Source organism: Coregonus clupeaformis, unplaced genomic scaffold (genome assembly GCF_020615455.1).
Source record: "Coregonus clupeaformis isolate EN_2021a unplaced genomic scaffold, ASM2061545v1 scaf0361, whole genome shotgun sequence".
Lineage (NCBI taxonomy): Eukaryota > Metazoa > Chordata > Actinopteri > Salmoniformes > Salmonidae > Coregonus > Coregonus clupeaformis.
Window position 1 is genome coordinate 257,607 of NW_025533816.1, and position 26,120 is coordinate 283,726.

The 26,120-nt window shown below is 43.7% G+C and overlaps 2 protein-coding genes across 2 annotated transcripts; both read left to right on the forward strand.

Moving 5' to 3' along the window:
• LOC121531557 (endoplasmin-like) lies at nt 1-9,648 on the forward strand. Its single transcript, XM_045215060.1, has 17 exons — nt 1-166; nt 1,111-1,213; nt 1,455-1,596; nt 1,799-1,915; nt 2,187-2,518; nt 2,906-3,017; nt 4,794-4,922; nt 5,122-5,238; nt 5,415-5,630; nt 5,844-5,909; nt 6,055-6,324; nt 6,718-6,963; nt 7,182-7,318; nt 7,494-7,572; nt 7,785-7,940; nt 8,302-8,400; nt 9,114-9,648. Exons 1-17 carry the CDS (start codon nt 118-120, stop codon nt 9,135-9,137), a joined length of 2,394 nt encoding a protein of 797 aa, XP_045070995.1. The 5' UTR covers nt 1-117; the 3' UTR covers nt 9,138-9,648.
• A 5,806-nt stretch (nt 9,649-15,454) lies between these two features.
• On the forward strand, nt 15,455-22,914 carry LOC121531466 (cadherin-related family member 3-like). Its single transcript, XM_045215058.1, has 15 exons — nt 15,455-15,477; nt 15,531-15,632; nt 15,877-16,022; nt 16,379-16,571; nt 16,764-16,929; nt 17,072-17,174; nt 17,329-17,427; nt 18,647-18,885; nt 19,070-19,238; nt 20,646-20,766; nt 20,934-21,069; nt 21,617-21,822; nt 22,065-22,104; nt 22,192-22,240; nt 22,326-22,914. Exons 1-15 carry the CDS (start codon nt 15,455-15,457, stop codon nt 22,616-22,618), a joined length of 2,085 nt encoding a protein of 694 aa, XP_045070993.1. The 3' UTR covers nt 22,619-22,914.
• The last annotated feature ends 3,206 nt before the right edge of the window (nt 22,915-26,120 follow it).

Consider the following 26,120-nt stretch of genomic DNA (forward strand, 5'->3'; position numbering starts at 1 on the left):
GCTCGAGCTTGTCAAGGCGTCGGTGTGTGCGTTATCGTTCAAACTGCTGAGGTGTAGGTTGAGACCCCACGGCTTTTCTCTGAAGAGCGGAAGGCTTCATTCAATAATTTTAACAAAATGAAGCGGATTTGGTTTATTGGGCTGCTCTGTGCACTTTTAGCATTCGGTGAGTAGCTGAGGATGTGTTTTATTAGCTATTACCCGCATTGCTATTAACGGCGTCTATCCATACGAGCTAGCGTTCGAACTTGATTTCCTTTATTTCTAGCCAGGTTAGCCAGCTAGCCAACTGAATCGCAAGCTTGTATTTCACGATAATAGTTAGTTATGGACACCACTAGGCCTTTTATTTGTAAGAATTGGGGTTTTATTCATTGATATTGATTCTAGGAGATTTACTCCCTACTTCACACATGTTTCTGGAAGTTTCCTTATAAGCTAAGCAAACATCCTTTTCCTAGCTACCAACCCCAGTCAGATGGCAGTAACGTTACCCACTGATATTGTTTCTTAGCTGCTAACGTTACAGTGCTAGCCTTGGCTTGCTCATCCTAGCTAGCGTAGCTAGTTTGCGATATCTGTATTTCCTGTCATTTTGGCTAACTAAGGAATAAAGCTACGTTTAGCTAAATATAGCCCGTGACTGAATTAAAACATTTTATGTACCAGGTGGATTAGGCTACATCACCTTTTTGATTTGCGTGCGACTCTTTTTTTCTTTAAAACTCGTCAGGGTAGCTAGCATTTTCAATTTGTAACTTAAAGGAAAACTATATTTTGGTATTTGTTTCATTAGTTCATTGTTTACATAGTCCCAAAATGTTTTGCTTGTCAGCGCTCAAGTTTTCAAGATATGTAACTTTCAAAATAGATGCATTTTACATCATATGATGAAGCATTTTGCGTTATGACGCAAAATGCATCGTACGTGGATTATTTCTGTATTTTGAAAGTTACATATCTTGAGATTTTGAGTGCTGACAAGCAATACATTTTGGCATTATGTCAACAATGGACTAATAGTTTTTGGGTGGAATTTGCCATGAATACGTTGCCTTTCAAAGATACACCTACACCTGCTCTGCTAACTTCAGTGGTCTTTCTTTGCAGCATCTGTGAGAGCAGAAGATGACCTTGACATCGACGGGACTGTGGAGGATGATCTGGGAAAGAGCAGAGATGGATCCAAGACAGATGACGAGGTGGTGCAGAGGTAGGTCAAATACGAAGAAACTTAGAGGAACCAGACTGAGGGGTGGTCTCAGCTTCATTGCTGATGTGTGTTTGGTAGTTGCACAGCTCTGACACAATTGTTTGGGAGGAACCTTAAAGTGAAACATGACAAGTCTACAGGGGGGAAAAAAGGTGATGATCAGTTGCCGTTTACTTTAGTGATGCACTTACCTGTTGAATGTCACTGATTTCTCTGTCTCTCTCTCTCTCTTCGTCCTCAGAGAGGAGGAGTCTATCCAGCTGGACGGGCTGAACGCAGCTCAGATCAAAGAGATTAGAGAGAAGTCAGAGAAACATGTCTTCCAGGCAGAGGTCAATCGCATGATGAAGCTCATCATCAACTCACTCTACAAGAACAAGGAGGTGAGTGGTGGTAGGGTTGCAGGATTCCGGAAACTTCCCCATACGTCCCTTGTCCTCCTTTGTGTTAGATCTTGAGACGGTTAATATTATCACTCCAGATCGTAGAGTCAGTAGAAGTTGAGTCGATCCAACCATAACCAACCCAAAGAGGTTTGAGTCAAGTAAGTCAACAATAACCATCCTGTCCTCCTGTCTGTTGTAGATTTTCTTGAGGGAGTTGATCTCCAACGCCTCTGATGCTTTGGATAAGATCAGACTGATGTCTCTGACCAATGAGGATGCGCTGGCAGCCAACGAGGAGCTCACCATCAAGATCAAGGTGTGTTTCATGGTCATGTCCTCAATCTCAATTCCTCACACCTTTCTCAACCGTACTGGAGAAGGTCCAAGGTCCCTCCCGTTGGACCTTCTTCTCCAATGTGTTTAGAAACTGTTAGGAGAGGATACAAGGAATCGGGGAAGTCTGAATTGGAGGGTATCTTTGAAATATATTTGACTGATCCATTCCGCTTTGTAAGACATGGAAATCGTTAATAAAATACCATTAGGACTTCTGAGCTCACCTATTTTCTTAATCTTCTCCTCCCCAGTCTGACAAGGAGAAAAACATGCTCCACATCACAGACACGGGCATCGGCATGACCAAAGACGACCTGGTTAGGAACCTGGGTACCATCGCCAAGTCGGGCACCAGCGAGTTCCTGAACAAGATGACGGAGGTTGAAAGTGAGGGCCAGTCCACCTCGGAGCTGATTGGCCAGTTCGGCGTGGGCTTCTACTCCGCCTTCCTGGTTGCTGACAAGGTGATCGTGTCTTCGAAGCACAACAACGGCACGCAGCACATCTGGGAGTCCGACTCCAACGAGTTCAGCGTGATCGAGGACCCCCGCGGAGACACCCTAGGAAGGGGCACCACTATCACGTGAGTGCCTCAATAAGAGTACATTTATGTTGACATTTTATTCATTTAGCAGATGCTATCCAGGGTGACTTACTGTTATCCAGAGTGACTTACTGTTGATAGCTAGGTGAGACAACCACATATCAGTCATACTAAAAACTGGCAGTCTAGACAGCCACAAGCAAACGCTCCTAGTATTTGAACGTTTTTTGAATACCAGGCTGTGGTATTCATACAGTGGCCATGAATTAAATGAACTTGTGTAGCATTATAAGATAATACAGGATGAAAGCCCTCAATGAAATCCAAAACACGAAGTACATGGCCTTGAATCAATCTGTATTTTGACTGACTCATGTTTTGACATTACCAAGGTTCTAACCGGTTGTCTTTTTTTGATTGGTCCAGGTTGGTGATGAAAGAGGAGGCTACAGACTACCTGGAGCTGGAGACAATCAAGAACCTGGTCAGGAAGTACTCCCAGTTCATCAATTTCCCCATCTACGTCTGGTCCAGCAAGGTATTGGAGTGGAACTGTACCACTACTGCACTATACTATTTGTCCTGTACTCTCCTTCATCTGCACTGATAGCAAAATAATTTACAGGTGAAAACAATGTGGCGAAATCAAGCTCATCATACACTACCGGTCAAAAGTTTTAGAACACCTACTCATTCAAGGGTGTTCCTTTTATTTTTTACTATTTTCTACATTGTAGAATAATAGTGAATACCTCAACTGTGAAATGACACATGGAATCATGTAGTAACCAAGTGTTAAACAAGTCAAAATATATTTCATATTTGAGATTCTTCAAATAGCCACCCTTTGACTTTGACAGCTTTGCACACACTTGGAATTCTCTCAACCAGCTTCATGAGGTAGTCACCTGGAATGTATTTCAATTAACAGGTGTGCCTTAAGTTAATTTGTGGAAATTCTTTCCTCCTTAATGCGTTTGGGCCAATCAGTTGTGTTGTGACAAGGTAGGGGTGGTATGCAGAATATAGCCCTATTTGGTAAAAGTCCATATTATGGCAAGAACAGCTCAAATAAGCAAAGAGAAACAACAGTCCATTACTTTAAGACATGGTCAATCAATTTTGAACATTTCAAGAACTTTGAAAGTTTCTTCAAGTGCAGTTGCAAAAACCATCAAGCGCTATGATGAAACTGGCTCTCATGAGGACCACCACAGGAATGGAAGACCGAGAGTTACCTCTGCTGCAGAGGATAACTTAATTGGAGTTACCAGCCTCAGAAATTGCAGCCCAAATAAATGCTTCAGAGTTCAAGTAACAGACACATCTCAACATCAACTGTTCATATGAGACTGCGTGAATCAGGCCTTCATGGTCGAATTGCTGCAAAGAAACCACTACTAAAGGACACCAATAAAAATAGACTTGCTTGGGCCAAGAAACATGAGCAATGGACATTAGACCGGTAGAAATTTGTCCTTTGGTCTGGTGTCCAAATTGGAGATTTTTGGTTCCAACCGCCATGTCTTTGTGGGACGCGGTGTGGGTGACTGGATTATCTCCGCATGTGTAGTTCCCACTGTGAAGCATGGAGGAGGAGGTGTTATGGTGGGTGTGCTTTGCTGGTGACACTGTGATTTATTTCGAATTCAAGGCACACTTAACCAGCATGGCTACCACAGCATTCTGCAGCAATACGCCATCCCATCTGGTTTGGGCTTAGTGGAACTATCATTTGTTTTCAACAGGACAATGACACAACACACCTCCAGGCTGTGTAAGGGCTATTTTACCAAGGAGAGTGGAGTGCTGCATCAGATGACCTGGCCTCCACAATCCCACGAACCTCAACCAAATTGATATGGTTTGGGATGAGTCGGACCGCAGAGTGAAGGAAAAGCAGCTAACAAGTGCTCAGCATATGTGGGAACTCCTTCAAGACTGTTGGAAAAGCATTCCAGGTGAAGCTGGTTGAGAGAATGCCAAGAGTATGCAAAGCTGTCATCAAGGCAAAGGGTGGCTATTTGAAGAATCTCACGTAAAATATATTTTGATTTGTTCAACACTTTTTTGGGGGGGTTCTACATGATTCCATGTGTTATTTCAAAGGTTTGACTTCACTATTATTCTACAATGTAGAAAATAGTAAAAATAAAGGAAAACCCTTGAATGAGTAGGTGTTCTAAAACTTGACCGGTAGTGTATGATAAAGGAGAGGACGGATATGAGGCAAGTTTGTCAAAGGCACAAACCATGTTGCAATGAGCTGTAGGAATAACATTTAGCCATTTTCCTTTCTCCTCCCCCTTCTCAGACTGAGACTGTTGAGGAACCCATCGACGAGGACGCTGAGGCAGAGGAGAAAGAAGCCACTGAGGATGAGGTGGAGGTGGAGGAAGAGGAGGAGGAGGAGGAGGAGAAGGACAAGCCAAAGACCAAGAAGGTAAAAACAAACAGCTCGGCTGTTAAGGAGTTGTTTTATTTTAGTTGTTTCCCAAATCTCTCCTTCAGTTCCATTTATTTGATCTATTCCAATGCTAACATGTATAATACAACTTAGCCATCAATTGGTTTTGATAAGTGTCTTATTTATTTTACTTAAAAAAATAAATAAAAAAAAACACTTCATGCCTTTGGTCCAGGTTGAGAAGACTGTGTGGGACTGGGAGCTGATGAACGACATCAAGCCGATCTGGACGAGACCAGCCAAAGAAGTAGAGGAGGACGAGTACAAGGCCTTCTACAAGACCTTCTCCAAGGTATGCAGTCTGCACCTCCTCTCGAAGTTCCTTCCAGGGAGTTCTTCCCAGCCAACTTACCTCTTTTTGTTTGCTCTTTGGGGTCTAGGCTGTAAACTGTTGATATGAAACAGGCTGTATAAATACATTTTGATTTGGTGTTCTAATTTTGATTTATTTGTCGATCTCCCCTCCAGGACACCGACGAGCCCCTGTCCCACATCCACTTCACTGCCGAGGGTGAGGTCACCTTCAAGTCCATCCTGTTTGTCCCCGCTGCCGCCCCCAGGGGCATGTTCGACGAGTACGGAACCAAGAAGAACGACTTCATCAAGCTGTTTGTCCGTAGAGTGTTCATCACTGATGACTTCAATGACATGATGCCCAAATACCTGAACTTTGTTAGGGGAGTGGTGAGTAGTGAGCCTGACGTAGCTTACGTTACGTAACTGATCTTCTAGGACATGGCACAGCAGGGTTGGATCAATAAAGTGAAGGTTTGTTTTCTGAATTGACTGAATAAAAATGGAATTGACCCCTGACCCTGCTGTACCGTTAAATTATTTTGTTCATTTAATAATGTTATTACTATCTCTCTAAGGGATTTATGATGATTGTTTTGTTAGGTGGACTCTGATGACCTGCCCCTGAACGTGTCCAGAGAAACCCTGCAGCAACACAAGCTGCTCAAGGTGAGCCTCTCTCTAATTAGACAGTTTCGGTCAGTTTTCTGTTTGGTGCCTAATGACGATACGATTGGAACACAATGACTTATCATTTCACCAACTTGGAGAACGATGGTGAGCTTAGTAACTAAAAGCCCCTCCCTCCATCCAGGTGATCCGTAAGAAGCTGGTGCGTAAGACCCTGGACATGATAAAGAAGATCGCAGAGGAGCAGTACAACGAGAAGTTCTGGAAGGAGTTTGGCACCAACATCAAGCTGGGTGTGATCGAGGACCACTCCAACAGGACCCGGCTGGCCAAGCTGCTGCGCTTCCAGACCTCCAACAGCGACACGGTGCTGGCCAGCCTGGAGCAGTACGTGGAGCGGATGAAGGACAAGCAGGACAAGATCTACTTCATGGCCGGGACCAGCCGCAAGGAGGTGGGTATTGTTACGCTGTTTAGGCCACATGGCCTGGTATGGCGGTGGCCGTACGTAGAGGGGATTGAGAAGCAGGACCGGATATACATCATGGCCAGGATTAGCTGAAAGGAGGTGGGTGGAGTGGACCATAAACTGGATTAATTGAAATGCAATCCTCTTCTGGATTTTCCCTTGACTTTCCCTCCCTTTCTTACCTTAAACTCTTGACGTTTTCAAACAAGGTCAAGGTAAGGAAGAAGGTAACCTCTCTGAAAGCATCTGAAAGTAACCTTTCATTACCCTTTCTCCCTGGATGGTTGCAGATCTGGAAGGTGTCAGCAATATAGTGACGTTGTAGGTTAATGTTCCTCCTAACCCTAGTGTTCCCTTGTGTAATGACCTCTCCCCCAGGCGGAGTCTTCTCCCTTCGTAGAGAGTCTGTTGAAGAAGGGTTATGAGGTCATCTATCTGACAGAGCCAGTGGATGAGTACTGTGTCCAGGCCTTGCCAGAGTTCGACGGCAAGCGCTTCCAGAACGTGGCCAAGGAGGGCATCAAGTTTGATGAGAGTGACAAGGCCAAAGAGACAAGGGAGGCCCTTGAGAAGGAGTATGAACCTCTCACCACCTGGATGAAGGACAATGCCCTCAAGGACAAGGTAACATGCAGAACATGAAGGTCAGACTTCAGCCCACTCTGGGGGAAAAAAAACATGGCTTGTTTTTCCAGACTCTGATTAAGTTTAGTCCTGGATAAAAAAAAAAAACATTCTCAAATGAGAATCTGGCCCTAAAATGTTTTTGGATTAAATGGAAAATTATATTGTGGAAAACCTTTTTATCTATTTTGCCAATGTTCCCTTTTTTTCTCTTGTAGATTGAGAAGGCCATCCTGTCCCAGAGGCTGACCAAGTCCCCCTGTGCTCTTGTAGCCAGCCAGTACGGCTGGTCTGGTAACATGGAAAGGATCATGAAGGCACAAGCCTACCAGACAGGGAAGGACATCTCCACAAAGTGAGTGGTCATTAGAAGTCTTCAGCTACAACACTTCCTCTCCCCTCCATTTTTGCTTTATGAAAGGATCGAAATGTTTCTCATTATGACTGATAAAAAAAATGTATTTCAAGATCCTACTTGTGCTTCAGGTTTCCTAATGTAGGCCTAATGCTCTTTCTCTCTGTATTTCCAGTTATTATGCAAGCCAGAAGAAAACATTTGAAATCAACCCAAAGCACCCTCTCATCAAGGAGATGCTGAAACGTGTTTCTGTAAGTATTCACACAACCTACCTACACACACAGACAGTGTTACATTTCTGTCATACTTGATTCTCAAGAGGGGGCCAATGAGGCTCAAGCTAGAGAATGTCATCTTTTGTCAGTTGAGTGATGTTGACTGTACCTTGTGCTCATCTGCAGTGCTGCTCGTGGCGATGTCATATCGCTGAGTCTGTTTAATTCTCATCCCCTCTCCCCTGCAGACGGACGCCGAGGACCAGACGGCCTCAGACCTGGCCATGGTGCTGTTTGAGACGGCCACGCTGCGTTCAGGCTACCAGCTCCAAGACACCAAGGCCTACGGAAACCGGATCGAGCGCATGCTGCGGCTCAGTATGAACGTGGACCTCGCCGAACAGGCATGTCACAGCCCTGCACAATAAAGACATGATAAACTCCTAAGTTCTGTAAATGAGTATTGTGGTGCTGTAGCCAAGAGTTCCCCTCCTCCAGTCCCCCCAACAGTATATTATTGTAGCCCCGGACAAGCACACCTGATTCAACTAAACATCCAAGCCCTCAATGACTTGAATCAGATGTTTTTGTCTGGTGCTACAACAACAAGAACGTGTGCTGTTGGGGGAACTGGAGGACTGGAGTTGGGGAACGCTGCTGTAGCTCGGGTTATCCCACCTGTATGAAAAATAAATGCAGTGTTACTCTGATTTTTAAATGCTGAGGACAATAAATCGAATCATTTGTTGCCCCGCCCCCTTGCAGGTTGAGGAGGAGCCGGAGGAGGAGCCGGAGGAGGAGCCTGAAGAGCCAGCGGAGGCTGAGGAAGAAGCTGAGGAGGAAATTCCAGATGAGGACGAAACGGTGAGTCTCTCAGATCGCATGATGCAATTCTTGACCTGTTTTGGGTAATGACATCTTCATGTTGCGGTGTTCATTCATGGTTTTATAGTTCAGATAATTTCCTTCCCAGGCACTAACGCCCAAATGTCTGGTGGACCAACGTGTCAAACTTGGCTTTGGTTAGCCAATACAGAGAGACTGAGAAACTCCCGGCGCATAGTCATTGTCTTAATCTATCAACCAATCATGTCCCACAACCCCCCCTAACCCTCCCTTGTAAGCGAGCTGCGCTTTGCAGTCGTGATTCGCTAAAATTAAACGACGACCAATACTTTACTCAGTAAGGTCACTCCCACTAAGGCCAACTTTGAATCGTTGATGTACCAGGCTTATATGCACTGTGCACCAGAGGCGGCTGGTAGGAGGAGCTATAGGAGGACAGGCTCATTGTAATGGCTGGAATGGCATAATTGGTAGTGGATTAAAAACATCACACATGGGAACCACATGTTTGACTCTATTCCATTCCAGCCATTACAAAGAGCCCATCCTCTAGCTCCTCCCACCAGCATCATCTGCTGTGCGCAATAGCCTGAGGAAGAGGTTATAGTTTGAAACTAGGGATGAAACTTTTGAATATTCAAAAGTTTGCCGTGTTCTGCATGATTTTTTTTAGATAATGATGGTCGAAAACTACAACTAACCTCCCTCCCTCCCCTCCCTCTGTCCAACAGGCAACTGACAAAGATGAATTATAAAGCACTGTAAATGGGGGAGGGTGTAATGATGGACCAATCCTGGAGCTGAGCCTCAACAAAGGCCAACCAAGTCCTAACTGGAAACCCAGACCGAATTCCACTTCTGTTCATGTTTGTCTCGCTCATTATCTGTGTGTTTTTAGTTAAGAGAAACAATAGTGAAAAGTAGTGTGATTCAGTCTGGCTAGCCACGACCACCACCGCCGGCTGGCTAGGATACCCCAATGGCCACCCATCAAGACTAAGCCCGGTCCCAGATCTGTTTGTGCCGTCTTGCCCAACAGATCTGGGATCAGGCTAAGTCAAGGCCATCGGCCACACTTCACTCACTCTGCGGAGGGTCCTGATGGGATAAGATTTTTTTTTTAAGGCTTGTGTTTTTGTTTCTGTTTTTGTTACATTCCTCATGATTGTAAATTTGTTAATATTTAACTGAGCTGTCTTTTGGAAAAGAGAAAAGATGTGATCGACACTGTCACTTGATCCCATTGAATAAATATTTCCTTGAAAAGGGGGCTACTGTCTTTTTTGATGAATATAGTTGGTGACTCTTTGTACAGGTGAAGTTATAAATAAAATAAATACTCTTTATTGAATAAAGCAGCACATTTACAAATACTTGACAGAATATAAAATGTCTAAAGAATATACTGTTGAGAGGCATTCCCATTTAAAGGTAGACTCTGATATAGATGCACAAAATAAACTGCTTAGTAAATTGATCAGCTGTTTTGCTCTTGTTGCTACAATGCTGTAAATGGGCTAATATAGTAGGCTAGTGTATTATCAAAAGCCATGTGTTTTTTTTAAGCTCTCAATGTTTTAGTTTGAACGCTCTGAAAGTTTGGTGGCAGTGATTTCAGTTTAGAATGTTTGAAGCCTGTATTCTGCAATTGCAATGAATGGGGCTAGTTTCTGAAGTAGGAATGGTATCAAAAAGCTTTGTTGAAGCCATCTAAGTTGAGTTAGTCTGTACAGTCGTGGTCAAAAGTTGAGAGCGACACAAATATAAATTTTCACAAAGTCTGCTGCCTCAGTTTTTGTGATGGCAATTTGCATATACTCCAGAATGTTATGAAGAGTGATCAGATGAATTGCAAAATCCCTCTTTGCCATGAAAATGAACTTAATCCCCCCCAAAACATTTCCACTGCATTTCAGCCCTGCCACAAAAGGACCAGCTGACATTCATGTCAGTGATTCTCTCGTTAACACAGGTGAGTGTTGACGAGGACAAGGCTGGAGATCACTCTGTCATGCTGATTGAGTTAGACTAGACTGGAAGCATTAAAAGGAGGGTGGTGCTTGAAATCATTGTTCTTCCTCTGTTAACCATGGTTACCTGCAAGGAAACACGTGCCGTCATCATTGCTTTGCACAAAAAGGGCTTCACAGGCAAGGATATTGCTGCTAGTAAGATTGAACCTAAATCAACCATTTATCGGATCATCGAGAACTTCAAGGAGAGAGGTTCAATTGTTGTGAAGAAGGCTTCAGGGCGCCCAAGAAAGTCCAGCAAGCGCCAGGACCGTCTCCTAAAGTTGATTAAGCTGCGGGATCAGGGCACCACCAGTGCAGAGCTTGCTCAGGAATGGCAGCAGGCAGGTGTGAGTGCATTTGCACGCACAGTGAGGCGAATACTTTTGGTGGATGGCCTGGTGTCAAGAAGGGCAGCGAGGAAGCCACTTCTCTCCAGGAAAAACATCAGGGACAGACTGATATTCTGCAAAAGGTACAGGGATTGGACTGCTGAGGACTGGGGTAAAGTCATTTTCTCTGATGAATCCCCTTTCCGATTGTTTGGGGCATCCGGAAAAAAGCTTGTCCGGAGAAGACAAGGTGAGCACTACCATCAGTCCTGTGTCATGCCAACAGTAAAGCATCCTGAGACCATTCATGTGTGGGGTTGCTTCTCAGCCAAGGGAGTGGGCTCACTCACAATTTTGCCTAAGAACACAGCCATGAATAAAGAATGGTACTAACACATCCTCCGAGAGCAACTTTTCCCAACCATCCAAGAACAGTTTGGTGACAAACAATGCCTTTTCCAGTATGATGGAGCACCTTGCCATAAGGCAAAAGTGATAACTAAGTGGCTCGGGGAACAAAACATCGACATTTTGGGTCCATGGCCAGGAAACTCCCCAGACCTTAATCCCATTGAGAACTTGTGGTCAATCCTCAAGAGGCGGGTGGACAAACAAAAACCCACAAACTCCAAGCATTGATTATGCAAGAATGGGCTGCCATCAGTCAGGATGTGGCCTAGAAGTTAATTGACAGCATGCCAGGGCGGATTGCAGAGGTCTTGAAAAAGAAGGGTCAACACTGCAAATATTGACTCTTTGCATAAACTTAATGTAATTGTCAATAAAAGCCTTTGACACAATGCTTGTAATTATACTTCAGTATACCATAGTAACATCTGACAAAAATATCTAAAAACACTGAAGCAGCAAACTTTGTGAAGACCAATACTTGTGTCATTCTCAAAACTTTTGACCACGACTGTACGTCGGTGGTATTTGTAGCTGAAACGGATCAAGAGCAGTAGTGAATCCACATTTTGCCTTTGAAGTCGATGGCGCTTTTATGCACATTTAAAAACTGTTATTGTTCAAAAAGTATAAATAGCATCAACAATCTAAGTTTAGTCAGTCTGTCAATGTTGGTTGGGTGTTTGTAGCTTTAATGGTTCAAGAGCCGTGGCCTATGGAGCTTTTTTGCATATTTAAAATATGTAGTTCAAAAGGTGTAAATGGTATCAAAAATCTATATACTCCAGACTGGTCTGCACATTTGTAAAATTTGGTGTTTCTAGCTTAAAAGGTTGAAGACTAGTAGTGCTAAATGACTTCCATGTAAATGTAGTAGTGACTGGAATTTTTCCAATTCAAGTCTATGGCACCTGGGATTTATGCAAATATGGTTGTAGTGAAAATAATAAGTCCTCTCTAAAAGTTTTTTTTAAGCACACTGACCAGTGTTAGTCTGGACATTTTAAATGTTTTGGTGTTGGTAGCTTTTACGGTTTTGGCGCTAGAGGTTCCAGCGGACTAACAAGAAGAATGAACAGTTTCTAAAATGGTGCTTTGCTTTCAGCGAGCACACCTACATATTGACAGCACAAATCTGTGATCTAATCCTTCTGTAAAACTATTCAATCTGTAATAAAAACGTTCACTTTATTTTAAACCTACCTCATCTGGTGTTTTGTCAACCTGTGTAGGGGAAAAGGGGTTATATTGAAAGGTTGAGTTCCTTCTCATTGAACAGACCTAGACTTAGCTTACCAAACTAACTCACAGTATCTACTGAGGAATCAAATCCGATCACGTTTATTAATTACTTTGTGTTTAGCTGTACATGAAGAGGACTTTTCAGAGGTGGTCTGTTGATCAATATTCAATTTTAGTGATAACCCAACTTTACATGTGGAGAAAGAAATTTAGCAGATATCTCCAGAAAGATATCCTCTTTGTGGACACGCCTCTCCTCAAACATGAAGGTAATTATTGTATACACAGGGCCTAGTTCAGAATCAGATCACAATCATCTGTCTAAATATGCTGGAGCATGCAGTCCTCCGTGCTCTGATAAGCTCAACATAAGGTAGAGGAAATGACCTGTACTTACAGTTGGTGTGACTCACATATCAAGAGGTAAAGACCATACATTTCTGTATCTACCAACACAACAGGACTCTAGCAACACAGCCTACAGTAGAGTAGGACAAGTAGGATCTCCCAGTAACTGAGCTGGGTTAGTCCAATTAGAGAGTACACACTCAAACTTACTTTGGTGTAGCATAGGGCTATTGAGAGGACATTTGATACTTGATCCTTGATGAGAGAAATGGACATGGATTTCAAACTCCTACTGAGCCTGACCCTGGGCATGTGGCTGATACGAGGTGAGACAACTACATCCAGACTGTCCTCTGTCAAAGTGTTTTTTTCTTTACACTGTACGTTTGAGCTGCTAATTATAAATATAGGTTGTGTATGACTTTTCCTGGGTCATGTTCGTTAAGGCACACCATAGTAAAGCGTTTTGTAATGGAAAACAAACAAGCATTTTTTTTTTTGGGACACGTTCAGAATCAGATATCACTTCCTTGTTTTAAACCATTTTATTCTGTTTGGTGCCTACTGACCACTGTCTTGGTCTTATTGTTCATTTCCTCTGCGGATGGTTTCAGGCTCGGCTCCAGAGGTTTGGTTGACAGGTCTGCCAGGCACAGCTAGACTGGCAGAGAACAGCAAGGCTGGTACTGTGACCTACAGCTTCCAGGTGGCTTTGTCCCCAGGGGCGAGCTTGGCATCAGGATACCCCAGGATACTTAACTCTGACCCCCTCACCAACGACTTCACTGTGTCCATGATCAACACTACCACAGCACAGGTGAGGCATTGCTCAACACTACCACAGCAAGGCCTCATAAATACCAGACCATGGGTTCAAATACTATTTGAAATCTTTCAAATACTTTGAGCTTTTGTTTCAGCCTGTCTGGAGAGCTAGGTGGGACAGGGTTTACACGTTTGAGACGTATTTGAAATGATTTCAAGTAATATTTAAACCCAGGTCTGATACAGCCAACACAGAACAACGCCATGTCTTGCCAAGTAAGAGTAAAGGTGGATGATTTCATGATACATTTTCTGTTCTGAATACAGGTATCAGTAACAGGTACTACCAACCTGGATTTTGAGACGTCACCCAACAACTTTGTCTTTCAAATCCTCGCTGTGGACAGTATGGAGGACAGTGCTCTTCAGAGACTCACAGTGATCCTAACTGACGTCAACGAACCCCCTGTATTCCTAGATGAAGGTACTGTGTGTGTGTGTGTGTGTGTGTGTGTCTGTGTGTGAACATGTGTGATATGGTGATTATGATTTATACAGCCCATTATAACCTCCTGTGTGTTCCTGTATCCTCTCAGAGTCTGTCCTGTATGTTCTGGAAAAATCCCCACCAGGACAGATCTACAGGCCAACAGTCTCTGATCCTGAGAACCACCCTGTGACTGTATGACTACCTCAACTACACACACACGCACACACACACACACACACACACACACACACACACTGACTGACTGTATGACTACCTCAACTACACACACACACACACACCACACACTGACTGACTGTATGACTACCTCAACTACACACACACACACACACACACACACACACACACACACACACACACTGACTGACTGTATGACTACCTCAACTACACACACACACACACACACACACACACACACACACACACACACACACACACACACACACACTGACTGACTGTATGACTACCTCAACTACACACACACACGCACGCACCACACACACACACACACACACACACACACACACACACACACACACACACACACACACACACACACACACACACACTGACTGACTGTATGACTACCTCAACTACACACACACACACACACACACACACACACACACACACTGACTGACTGTATGACTACCTCAACTACACACACACACACACACACACACACACACACACACACACACACACACACACACACACACTGACTGACTGACTGTATGACTACCTCAACTACACACACACACGCACGCACACACACACACACACACACACACACACACACACACACACACACACACACACACACACTGACTGACTGTATGACTACCTCAACTACACACACACACGCACGCACGCACGCACACACACACACACACACACACACACACACACACACACACACACACACACACACACACACACACACACACACACACACACACACACACACACCACACACACACACACACTGACTGACTGACTGTATGACTAGCCCTACCACTGTCTCACACATACCAGGGTTGGGTAAATTCCATTTCAACTCAGTCAGGATGTAAACTGAAATTCACAGTATTGAAATAGAATTTAATGTGCAAGCGCAAGCCTGACACATACACCGTCTGTCTATTAGTTGATATGCCTGACTAACATGTTTTTTTGTTTATTTTAGTTTACACTGACCCCGTCAAACCCGGCGTTTCGTATTGACACTGGCTCAGGTTCCCTGACTACAACCAAACAGTTCAACTATCTGACTGACCCCAGAAGGTAGAGATGTGTCTCCTGCACACAGACATCACATTATAATATTTTATGTCAGAGGATTGGGAACTGCGCCGTTGAAAAATGTCTCTCCACTGATGTTGCATACACGCGTTACCAACATTTTCAATTGCCACCCCGCCACCAATTTCACATTGCTGACAGCATACCACAGCATTATGTCAGTATGTAGAGACGTCTTGTAAATGTTACATTCCGATGATTCTTATATGTCCACCATTCTGTGTCCTGCAGCTATGCCTTCAATCTGACAGTGAGTGACGGGAACAACACGGTATCCAGAACACTGGTCATCAACATCGTCAACAGGAACGATGATAAACCCGAGTTCTTAAAGTCATTATTACTATTTCACTGTCTGTTGTAGACTTCAGTAACATTTCACATTAAGGGCATACTTTAGAAAATATTCATATACATCATTTACAGACGGTTAATTAGTTCATAGATAGTTAAAGAATTGGTCATAAACTGCTGTCGGTAGCACACTGGTTGAAATTGTGTGTTTCTCATCTAGCTGCTTGGATTCCTGTATGACCTCACCCATTTCTACCGTACATATCCTTCACGTCCCAAACAGTACAATCACAGCCTTCAGTGTCTCCGAGGAGCTGAGTCCAGGGTTTATCGTGACCAACATCACAGCAGTGGTACCGGATGACTCCTTTTACATCGGCTTCATCTTCTACAGCATCAGCACCAACAACTACCTGGCTATACACAGATGTGAGTTCACTGCTCGGTCATACGACACATACTTACCATACTTGACCATACTTATGATACTTGACCACACTTATGATACTTGACCACACTTATGATACTTGACCATAACTAAAAGGGAATTTGTTCTGTGATCAATTAGTGAAGATTGTCATATTCAGTTTTAACAAACAGTCCCCCCTACAATTAGAAAACTTTGGAATGTAGACATACAGTATGTGTTCAGCTTCAAAACCTGACTGAAATAAAAAAAACTATTAGCATGAAACAACATTTGTTCATTTTCACTGTGTGTGTATGTGTGTGTGTGTGTGTGTGTGTGTGTGCGCTCCTGTGTTTTGGTCTCTCCCATGTCTCAGACACTGGCCTGGTGACCATAGCCAACAGGATGGACTGTGACTCAGCTCCTCTCAGGGAGGACCCCATCATAACGGTCACCGTGACAGCCACCTACAGCCCCTCTGGTCGTCCTCTCTCCAACACCATCACTCTGACCATCACCGTCACTGACATCAATGACAACCCTCCCATCTGCTCCCCAGACGCACCAAGGTTATCTTTTTATATTGTTCTTTATCTTTTAAAGGTATTCTTTTCAGTATTTTATCCAACATAGTTTGAGAGAGACAGTTAGGTAGGAAAGGAGAGTGTCAGAAGAGCTGCTGACACTAGTATGTGCACTAAAGGCAGCAGCCCTTGAATCCGTTACATTGTTTCCTTCTTGTTTTCTCTGACTGGATCCAGGGTGGCAGTATCTGAGATGGAAAAACCTGGGACCCTGATCACCACGGTAACATGTACAGATAATGACGTGGAGACAGCCTTCAGAGAGTTCCTGTTCACTGGCCTGTCCTGTCTGGGCTGCACCAACCGCTTTGCTCTGGAACCTCCGGGATCCAATCAGATCGTAGTAAGCAGAATATTAATACTTAAAAGGGCCAGGAGTTTTTCCTGACCAGTGACATGAAAGTATAAAATGACTGAATGATTCCATTCATGCAAAGTCACAAACGTATACAACTAAAGTTGTTTACAATTCTTTTGACGTACAGCTCAAAGGAAACCTAGACTTTGAAGATCCCAGTAACCTGCTTGTTGGTGGTGAATACAGCCTGTTGGCTGTGGCTGAGGATCAGCATGACAACAACCTAAAAGGTATGTGACTGTTTATTTGTTGGTTTGCTTGTTTCTTTTTTATTAGGTGACTGACTGCCTAGACTGAACACAAGTGTATATCACAAAGTACAGTACTGTGATTTTTATTCCACTCACACTCATTTTGAACTCTGATTCCCATGGTACTTTGCAGGTAGTGCATACATCTATGTGACGGTGATGCCTGTGAATGAGTTTCCCCCTGTGTTTAGCCCTCCATCGTATTTCTACAGAATCTCTGAGCTTCTTGGACGTAAGTTACTACAACTATCACAACTACACTACAACAACTACACTAGAAACTATCACAACTACACTACACTACAACAACTACACTAGAAACTATAACTACAACAACTACACTAGAAACTATAACAACTACACTAGAAACTATAACAACTACACTAGAAACTATAACAACTACACTAGAAACTATAACAACTACACTACAACAACTACACTAGAAACTATAACAATTACACTACACTACAACAACTACACTATAAACAGAAACAACTACACTGGAAACTATAACAACTACACTACAACAACTACACTAGAAAATATAACAACTACACTACAACAACTACACTAGAAACTATAACAACTACACTACAACAACTACACTAGAAACTATAACAACTACACTAGAAACTATAACAACTACACTACAGTACAACAACTACACTAGAAACTATAACAACTACACTACAACAACTACACTAGAAACGATGACAACTACACTACAACAACTACACTAGAAACTATAACAACTACACTAAACTACAACAACTACACTAGAAACTATAACAACTACACTAAACTACAACAACTACACTAGAAACTATAACAACTACACTACAACAACTACACTAGAAACTATAACAACTACACTAAACTACAACAACTACACTAGAAACTATAACCACTACACTAAACTACAACAACTACACTAGAAACTATAACAACTACACTACACTACAACAACTACACTAGAAACTATAACAACTACACTACAACAACTACACTAGAAACTATAACAACTACACTACAACAACTACACTAGAAACTATAACACCTACACTACAACAACTACACTAGAAACTATAACAACTACACTACACTACAACAACTACACTAGAAACTATAACAACTACACTACAACAACTACACTAGAAACTATAACAACTACACTACACTACAACAACTACACTAGAAACTATAACACCTACACTACAACAACTACACTAGAAACGATGACAACTACACTACAACTATAACTACACTACAACAATAACAACAACACTACATCTATAACGACTACAACGACAACATTGTCTGTTCCCAGAGCTGGCACAACCCGATCTGGGACCAGGTGCGGCCAAAGTGATGATACTGATGAATGATTGCTACATTTGCTGCAGGTGTACACCACACCGAGCTCATTGATATGTTTGTGTCTCTCCGTCCAGGTGGGACGGTGATAGGATCAGTGAAAGCTACAGACAGAGACCTCCCTGCCACGGCCGTCCGTTACTCCCTGATCTCTGGTGGAGGAACTGGTGGTCTGTCTAACATCTTCTCCCTGGACCCCAAGCTGGGTACCCTCACCCTACTGACCCGCCCAGACTACGAGACCACCCAGACCTACATCCTGGTCATCAGAGCTGAGGACGGGGACCCCATCAGCCCGCTCATCACCACCACCACGGTACCACGGCCTGGTGACCTTTATACTGACATAACAATACATTATTCCTAATGATGTAAACACAGTCCAGTGCCTGTTTTTTCCAACCTGTTTTTTTTTTACTTCAATGGGTCTTACCTGGTAATTAAAAACAAATAATAAGATATATGTATGCATGTATTGGTGATGTGTGCATTTTGTTTAGGTCACTATCAACATCACAGAGGCCAATGATGAGCCTCCACTGTGTGGCCCCAACCGGACAGATATAATAGTCCCCAAGGACCTTAGGACAGGCTCCAACATCCAGGGCTTCATGATGACCTGCTCAGACAGGGACTCCCCTCCAGCCTCCTTCATCTACTCCATCTCAGGTACTCAGAAAGCCTTTCAGTGTGACTGCTGATCTAGGATCAGGTTCCCCCTGTCTATATAATGTTATATGATACAAAAGGCAAAACTGATCTTAGATGAATTGGTCTGTTGTGGCTCAGTTGGTAGAGCATGGCGCGTACAACGCCAGGCTTATGGGTTCGATTCCCACAGGGGACCGGTATGAAATTGTATGCACTCACTACCGTAAGTCGTGCTGCATAAGAGCGCCTGCTAAATGACTTATCGTGCATTTGGAAAGTATTCAGACCCCTTGACTCTTTCCACATTTTGTTATGTTACAGCCTTATTCTAAAATTGATTACATTGTTTTTTTCCCTCATCAATCTACACACAATACCCCATAATGACAGAGCAAAAACAGGTTTTTAGAAATGTTTGCAAATGTATTAAAAATAAAAAACTGAAATATCACATTTACATAAGTATTCAGGCCCTTTACTCAGTACTTTGTTGAAGCACCTTTGGCAGCGATTACAGCCTCGAGTCTTCATGGCTCACATCAACACCATCATCCCAGAAACCCTAGACCCACTCCAATGTGCATACCACCCCAACAGATCCACAGATGATGCAATCTCTATTGCACTTCCCTTTCCCACCTGGACAAAAGGAACACCTACGTGAGAATGCTATTCATTGATTACAGCTCAGTGTTCAACACCATAGTGCCCTCAAAGCTCATCACTAAAATAAGGACCCTGGGACTAAACACCTCCCTCTGCAACTGGATCCTGGACTTCCTGACGGGCCGCCCCCAGGTGGTAAGGGTAGGTAACAACACATCTGCCACGCTGATCCTCAACACGGGGGCACCTCAGGGGTGCGTGCTCAGTCCCCTCCTGTACTCCCTGTTCACCCATGACTGCATGGCCAGGCACGACTCCAACACCATCATTACGTTTGCCGACGACACAACAGTGGTAGGCCTGATCACAACAGTGGTACGCCTGATCACCGACAACGATGAGACAGCCTATAGGGAGGAGGTCAGAGACCTGCCGTGTGGTGCCAGGATAACAACCTCTCCCTCAACGTGATCAAGACAAAGGAGATGATTGTGGACTACAGGAAAAAAAAGAGGACTGAGCACGCCCCCATTCTCATCGACTGGGCTGTAGTGGAGCAGGTTGAGGGCCGAGCACGCCCCCCATTCTCATCGACGGGGCTGTATTGGAACAGGTTGAGAGCTTCAAGTTCCTTGGTTTCCACATTAGCACTCCTACTCTGATGCTTTATGAATACCGGCCCTGAGCCAACTGAGAAACCTGTACTCTAGATATGATCCAAGAAGACTGGTCTATGTGACAGAGTTACCATGACGTACTTAACTTTTATGACTGTATAAGATACCATAAGCTTGATATTTCCTAAATGTTTCCCTATAGGGGCCAGCAACCTGAACAACCATTTTGTGTTCTCACCTTCCTCTGGCACCAACGTCACCAGACTCTTCCTGAAGGTGCCCTTTGACTATGAGAGTGGCCTGGACCAGGTCTGGCACTACAGGTCAGATATTCTATCTACTATTGGTGCCATGTCAGTCTGTACAACTCTCAGTCTGACAAACATACTGTACAATGCCCTCTGAACTGAGAACCTATCTGGCCTTGATGGTTACATGTATTCTTAACTTCTAACTTTATATGGTTGATTGGTTGGTTGGTTTGATACAGCCTGACTGTGCTGGTTTCTGATGGGAACCTGAGGTCTGGAAGGTCTAAGCCAAGAGGTCTGACCCAGACTGGCACAGTCATCATCAACATCCGAGTAGTGGATCCGGACCTCACCACCGTCATCACTACAACTATAGTGAGCATGCCTTTATCTCTATACTGTAATGAACCTAGCGTAAAGAAGGCAGATAACCACTCCCCCGGGGGCGTTGCCTTCTTAAAGCAGTGATTACGGCTGCTGCCTTTGGTCATGGCGACCCGAATTCGAGCTGTGCTCAGGGACCTCGTACACTCCTGCCACTATATGGGCTCCTAACCAATTGTGCTATTTTGTGTGTTAAAAAAATTTAATAAAAAAAACTACATGTACAAATTACCTCGACTAACCTGTACCCCCGTATTTTATTTTACTTTAGTTTATTTAGTAAACATTTTCGTAAATCTATTTTTTTTTTAAACTGCATTGTTGGTTAAGGGCTTGTAAGTAAGCATTTCACGGTAAGGTCTACAGCTGTTGTATTCGGCGCATGTGACAAATACAATTTGATTCGAATAAGGACATTAGTAGTTGTTACCATAACAACCATTTGACACTTTTCTACATCGACTCTGAACAACCCATCTTGATGTGAATTTCCTCACACCATAGACTAGCACAATCACAGTTAACCCTTCCCTTGCAGCCTCGTGTAACATACTTCACCATCACTGAGAACACGTACAGCATGGATGACTGGTATATATGGTTCGTCATTGCTCTGGGGGCCATGCTACTGCTTGGTTTACTGGCATACCTGCTGTATCACCTCTGTGGGTGGCTGTACACGGCTCTTAAACACTGCGACTGCTCTTGCTGCGAACCCAGGCCCCGGGAAGAGAAGGAAGTACTGTGAGTATTTACTGCGATACTACATCTCCCAGTAGGCAAAGTTTGGTTGAAACGATGTTGTTACAACCAGTTTACGATGTCATTACAATCAGTTTGATGTCCTTTCAACCAGTTTTTGCCTGCTGAGCTGAGCCGTGAGGGAATCATTACACGGCTGTGGGAGAATCAAGACATTGTTGATGACCGAAATGTATATTTCAGGCATTACTAATGATATCCTTTCTTTTTTTTCTGTCACATAGGATCCCAGAACCAACACCTCCAAAGAGGGAAATATTAATGGTAAGAGTCTACCTACAGTATGTGTTAATGTGCCACTGTGTTCTAGGACATCTATTCAAATGTTGCTGACCGCTCTCTCTATTCCAGGAAGTGACCAAGATCAACACTGTATTTGATGGAGAGGAAGTTGATCCTGGTAAGTTTATCTAATTTCCTGTTATCTGTTCTGAGATTATCTAAAACCTAATTCTGACTTTTTGCATTTTTTGGTCAATTTTCAGTCACGGGGAGGGTGTACGAGTACAACAGTCAGTCTGGAGCCAGACGCTGGAAGAACGTTACCACTGTGTCCGAGTCTCTCCCTATGATACAGCTAGAGAGCAGCAGCATGGTCATTCCTGATGGTCAGCATGGTCATTCTGCCCAATCACAGGCTAGGATTGGGAGGGGGAGGACTGGCACTGGCCAATCACAGATGAGGAGTGAGGGAGTGGGCAGGGCCACAGAGGAGAGAGGATCTCCCTGGTCCAGTCTGGACCGTCTGCAAGGTCTGCTCTTTCAGAAGGAGGGGTAAAGTTAGATAAGGTACCCATGACAACTAGGGGAAGGCCCAATATGTCTGAAGTCTGATTCCTCACTGACATATAACACATGACTTGTGTGCTTAGAAATCTTCCAAATCATTATTACAGTCAAGCATAGGATTTTGGTTTTGGGAAAATGTTTTGCCTTTACAACAGTTGTGTAAACGTTTGTGCAGGCAATGTTTGTATTGTACATCAGTTCAAGCCGGGTCGGGCCATAGTGTGACTTAGTAACAGCTTTGTAAGTCAAGATAACAGACAAATAAATATAACCTGTCAAAGCTTATCTAGATCAAACTGCTCTGGTGTTTAGTGTTACTATGTTACTCAACCGTTGAGGCACAGACCGTTTCCGTCATTCATCAAACTCAAGTGTAACCAACTGTCACTAATCCTGCCAACTGTGTCGTCTTTTGGTATGTTTTGAAAAGCTCAGAAAAAAGTATAATCACACAGAAAAGAATCATGCTGCCTGAAAAAAATTAACATTTTCATATAATTGCAAAGAAAGTTGCTATAGACTATAATCTACTTTTACAATGTTAAAAGACCGGTCCTCCATAGGACATCAACTAACAGTTGGGCAGTACAGTCAGACCCTTACAGTATACTGCCTTCACCATTGGTCAGGCCCTTTTCACGCAGGGACGTTCTCAGCAGTCATACGAATGACACAGTTGTTCTTCAGATAATACTGGGAAGAGAAGCATCTGTGATCATTTAAGTCACAGGGAGTAGACAAGCAAACAAGACCTTCCACGTTGCAGCCGACATCGAAGTTGAGTCGAGACCGACTGATCTACAAATCAAATCGCCTTGTATCATAAATATCTACTCAATATTATTTGTAAATCAGGTCAGTCAGTCACAATTTACCCATGATACATCACGGTTTTGATGCTCTCGAACACGGCCCCTGGCTGTGGAGAGAGGAAGCAGGTTAACCACCACCCTGTGTGTGGTCGAGGGGAGATAGCCCGGCCCCATAATAGTTTGTGCTGTCAGTGAATAACCATACGAGTTGGCAAGACAGCACAAACAAATCTGGAACCAAGCTAGAGGACAGAGCCTGTGACAAAGCAAAAATGTTAATGTGGTTTAATGTAATTTTGATTCATAGGGTGTTGAAATTGAACATTTATACAATTTTATGTGTTTGAGAGACAGGATTTTACTAAAGTCAACACACAGCTTCACACAGGAATGTACACAGCCTGTCTCCTTACTACTGCGACCAGCTTGATGTGGCTCTAGTATAGCCTAAAAAGGAATTGGGTACAGTATCACTTCCTCATCTTAAAATATTCACAAGAATACACCAATGACATCACAGGTTTCGTCAAAGCAATTGATTGTCTGGGATTGTCCTGAGATAAACTCCTGAGTGGTGCAGTGGTCGCAATGGCTGAGTAGATGATCTTTCCCTCCACAGTAAAGGCAGAGCCCTTCTTGGATCTGCCTTTGACGTTCGATACACGGGAGAGGAGCATGACCCAACTGCATGGGCTCTGGAAGACTCGGACAGGATGACGGAATCATGGAAAGAGAATGTTTCGGGTTCCTGCGTGGCAGAGTTCTTCGGTGGTCGGCGATCAGGTGGTCGATGGAGATGGACATACGAATGTATTGATTTAAATCCTGATGGTCACCTCTACAGGACAGCTCTGCCTGAAGTTCCCCTCTTCGGTAGACAGTAAGTAAAGCAGCCTCACTCCATCCACTCCCTGCCGCCATGGTGCGGAACTCGAGGGCATACTCGGCAGCTGAATTGCGTCCTTGTTGAAGGTCTATGAGGAGGTCCCCTATAGGACGACAGGAAGGAGAGTGATCGAATACCTCTTTGAAGAGGGTGTGGAAATGGGTCTCGGATCCGAGTTCTGCGCTGTTGGCAGTCCATATGGTGGTGGCCCAATCCAGGGCTTTGCCTGTGAGTAGAGACACAACAAAATCCACCCTGCTCTTGTCGGTGGCGAAGTGAATGGGGTTGTGCTCAATGTATTTGCTGCATTGCATCAGAAATCCCTGACATTTACCAGGTGAACCGTCATATTTTCCAGGCATGGATATGAATGAAGGAGGGCTATGGGTCACGCCACCTGGCATCGGAGGAGTAGGGATAGGCTGGCGGAGAAGATGGCCGATTACCTCCATACGCTCCTCTTACCGGGTTTGGCGCCACTGTAGCTCCGCTGAATCCATTCCGTTTTTGGTGAGGTATTCTGTAATGAATACTCAGGGAGAAAAAGGTGTAGATTCACGTGCAGAGCGCGGCAGGTGTTTATTTCACCTTCGCAGAAGGCAGGAATCGTGGTCACAGGCAGGCAATGGTCATACACAGGCAGGCAAACAGGCAGGAGAATCAAAACTAGGACTGAAGGCTATAACTGGTTCTCACAACGAGCTATGACAAGGCTTAGTAGAGTCAAAACTGACAATACCTCACAAGGCACAAACAGAAAGAACTGAACTAAATAAGGAGCTGATGAGACCAGGTGAGTAACTAACACAGGTGAAATCAATGAACAAAAATGAAAGACAGGGCTACGTTCAAGAACACAAAGAAACAGGGCTAAATTCAAGAACACAAGGTTGACTAAGAAAATAAATACAGAACCTTACAGACATAATTTACAAACACAGCATTTGTTTAGTGAGTCCGCTTGATCAGAGGCAGTAGAGATGAGCAGGGATATTCTCTTGATAAGTGTGTAAATTAGACCATTTTCCTGTCCTGCTAAGCATTCAAAATGTAACGAGAACTTTTGGGTGTCAGGGAAATATGTACATAATTGTCATTAATAACAGTAAAAAATTGTAAAGTACAGATACCCCCAAAAAACGACTTAAGTAGTACTTTCAAGTATATTTTACTTAATTACTTTACACCACTGGCAGTCACCATTCAGTACAGTCACCATATAGTACAGTCACCATATAGTACAGTCACCATACAGGACAGTCACCATACAGTACCGTCATCATATAGTACCGTCACCATACAGTACCGTCACCATACAGTACAGTCACCATACAGTACAGTCACCATACAGTACAGTCACCATACAGTACAGTCACCATACAGTACCGTCACCATATAGTACAGTCACCATACAGTACTGTCACCATACAGTACAGTCACCATACAGTACAGTCACCATACAGTACCGTCACCATACATTACCGTCACCATACAGTACCGTCACCATATAGTACAGTCACCATATAGTACAGTCACCATGCAGTACCGTCATCATATAGTACCGTCACCATACAGTACAGTCACCATACAGTACAGTCACCATACAGTACCGTCACCATACAGTACAGTCACCATACAGTACCGTCACCATATAGTACAGTCACCATACAGTACAGTCACCATACAGTACAGTCACCATATAGTACAGTCACCATGCAGTACAGTCACCATACAGTACAGTCACCATACAGTACAGTCACCATACAGTACAGTCACCATACAGTACAGTCACC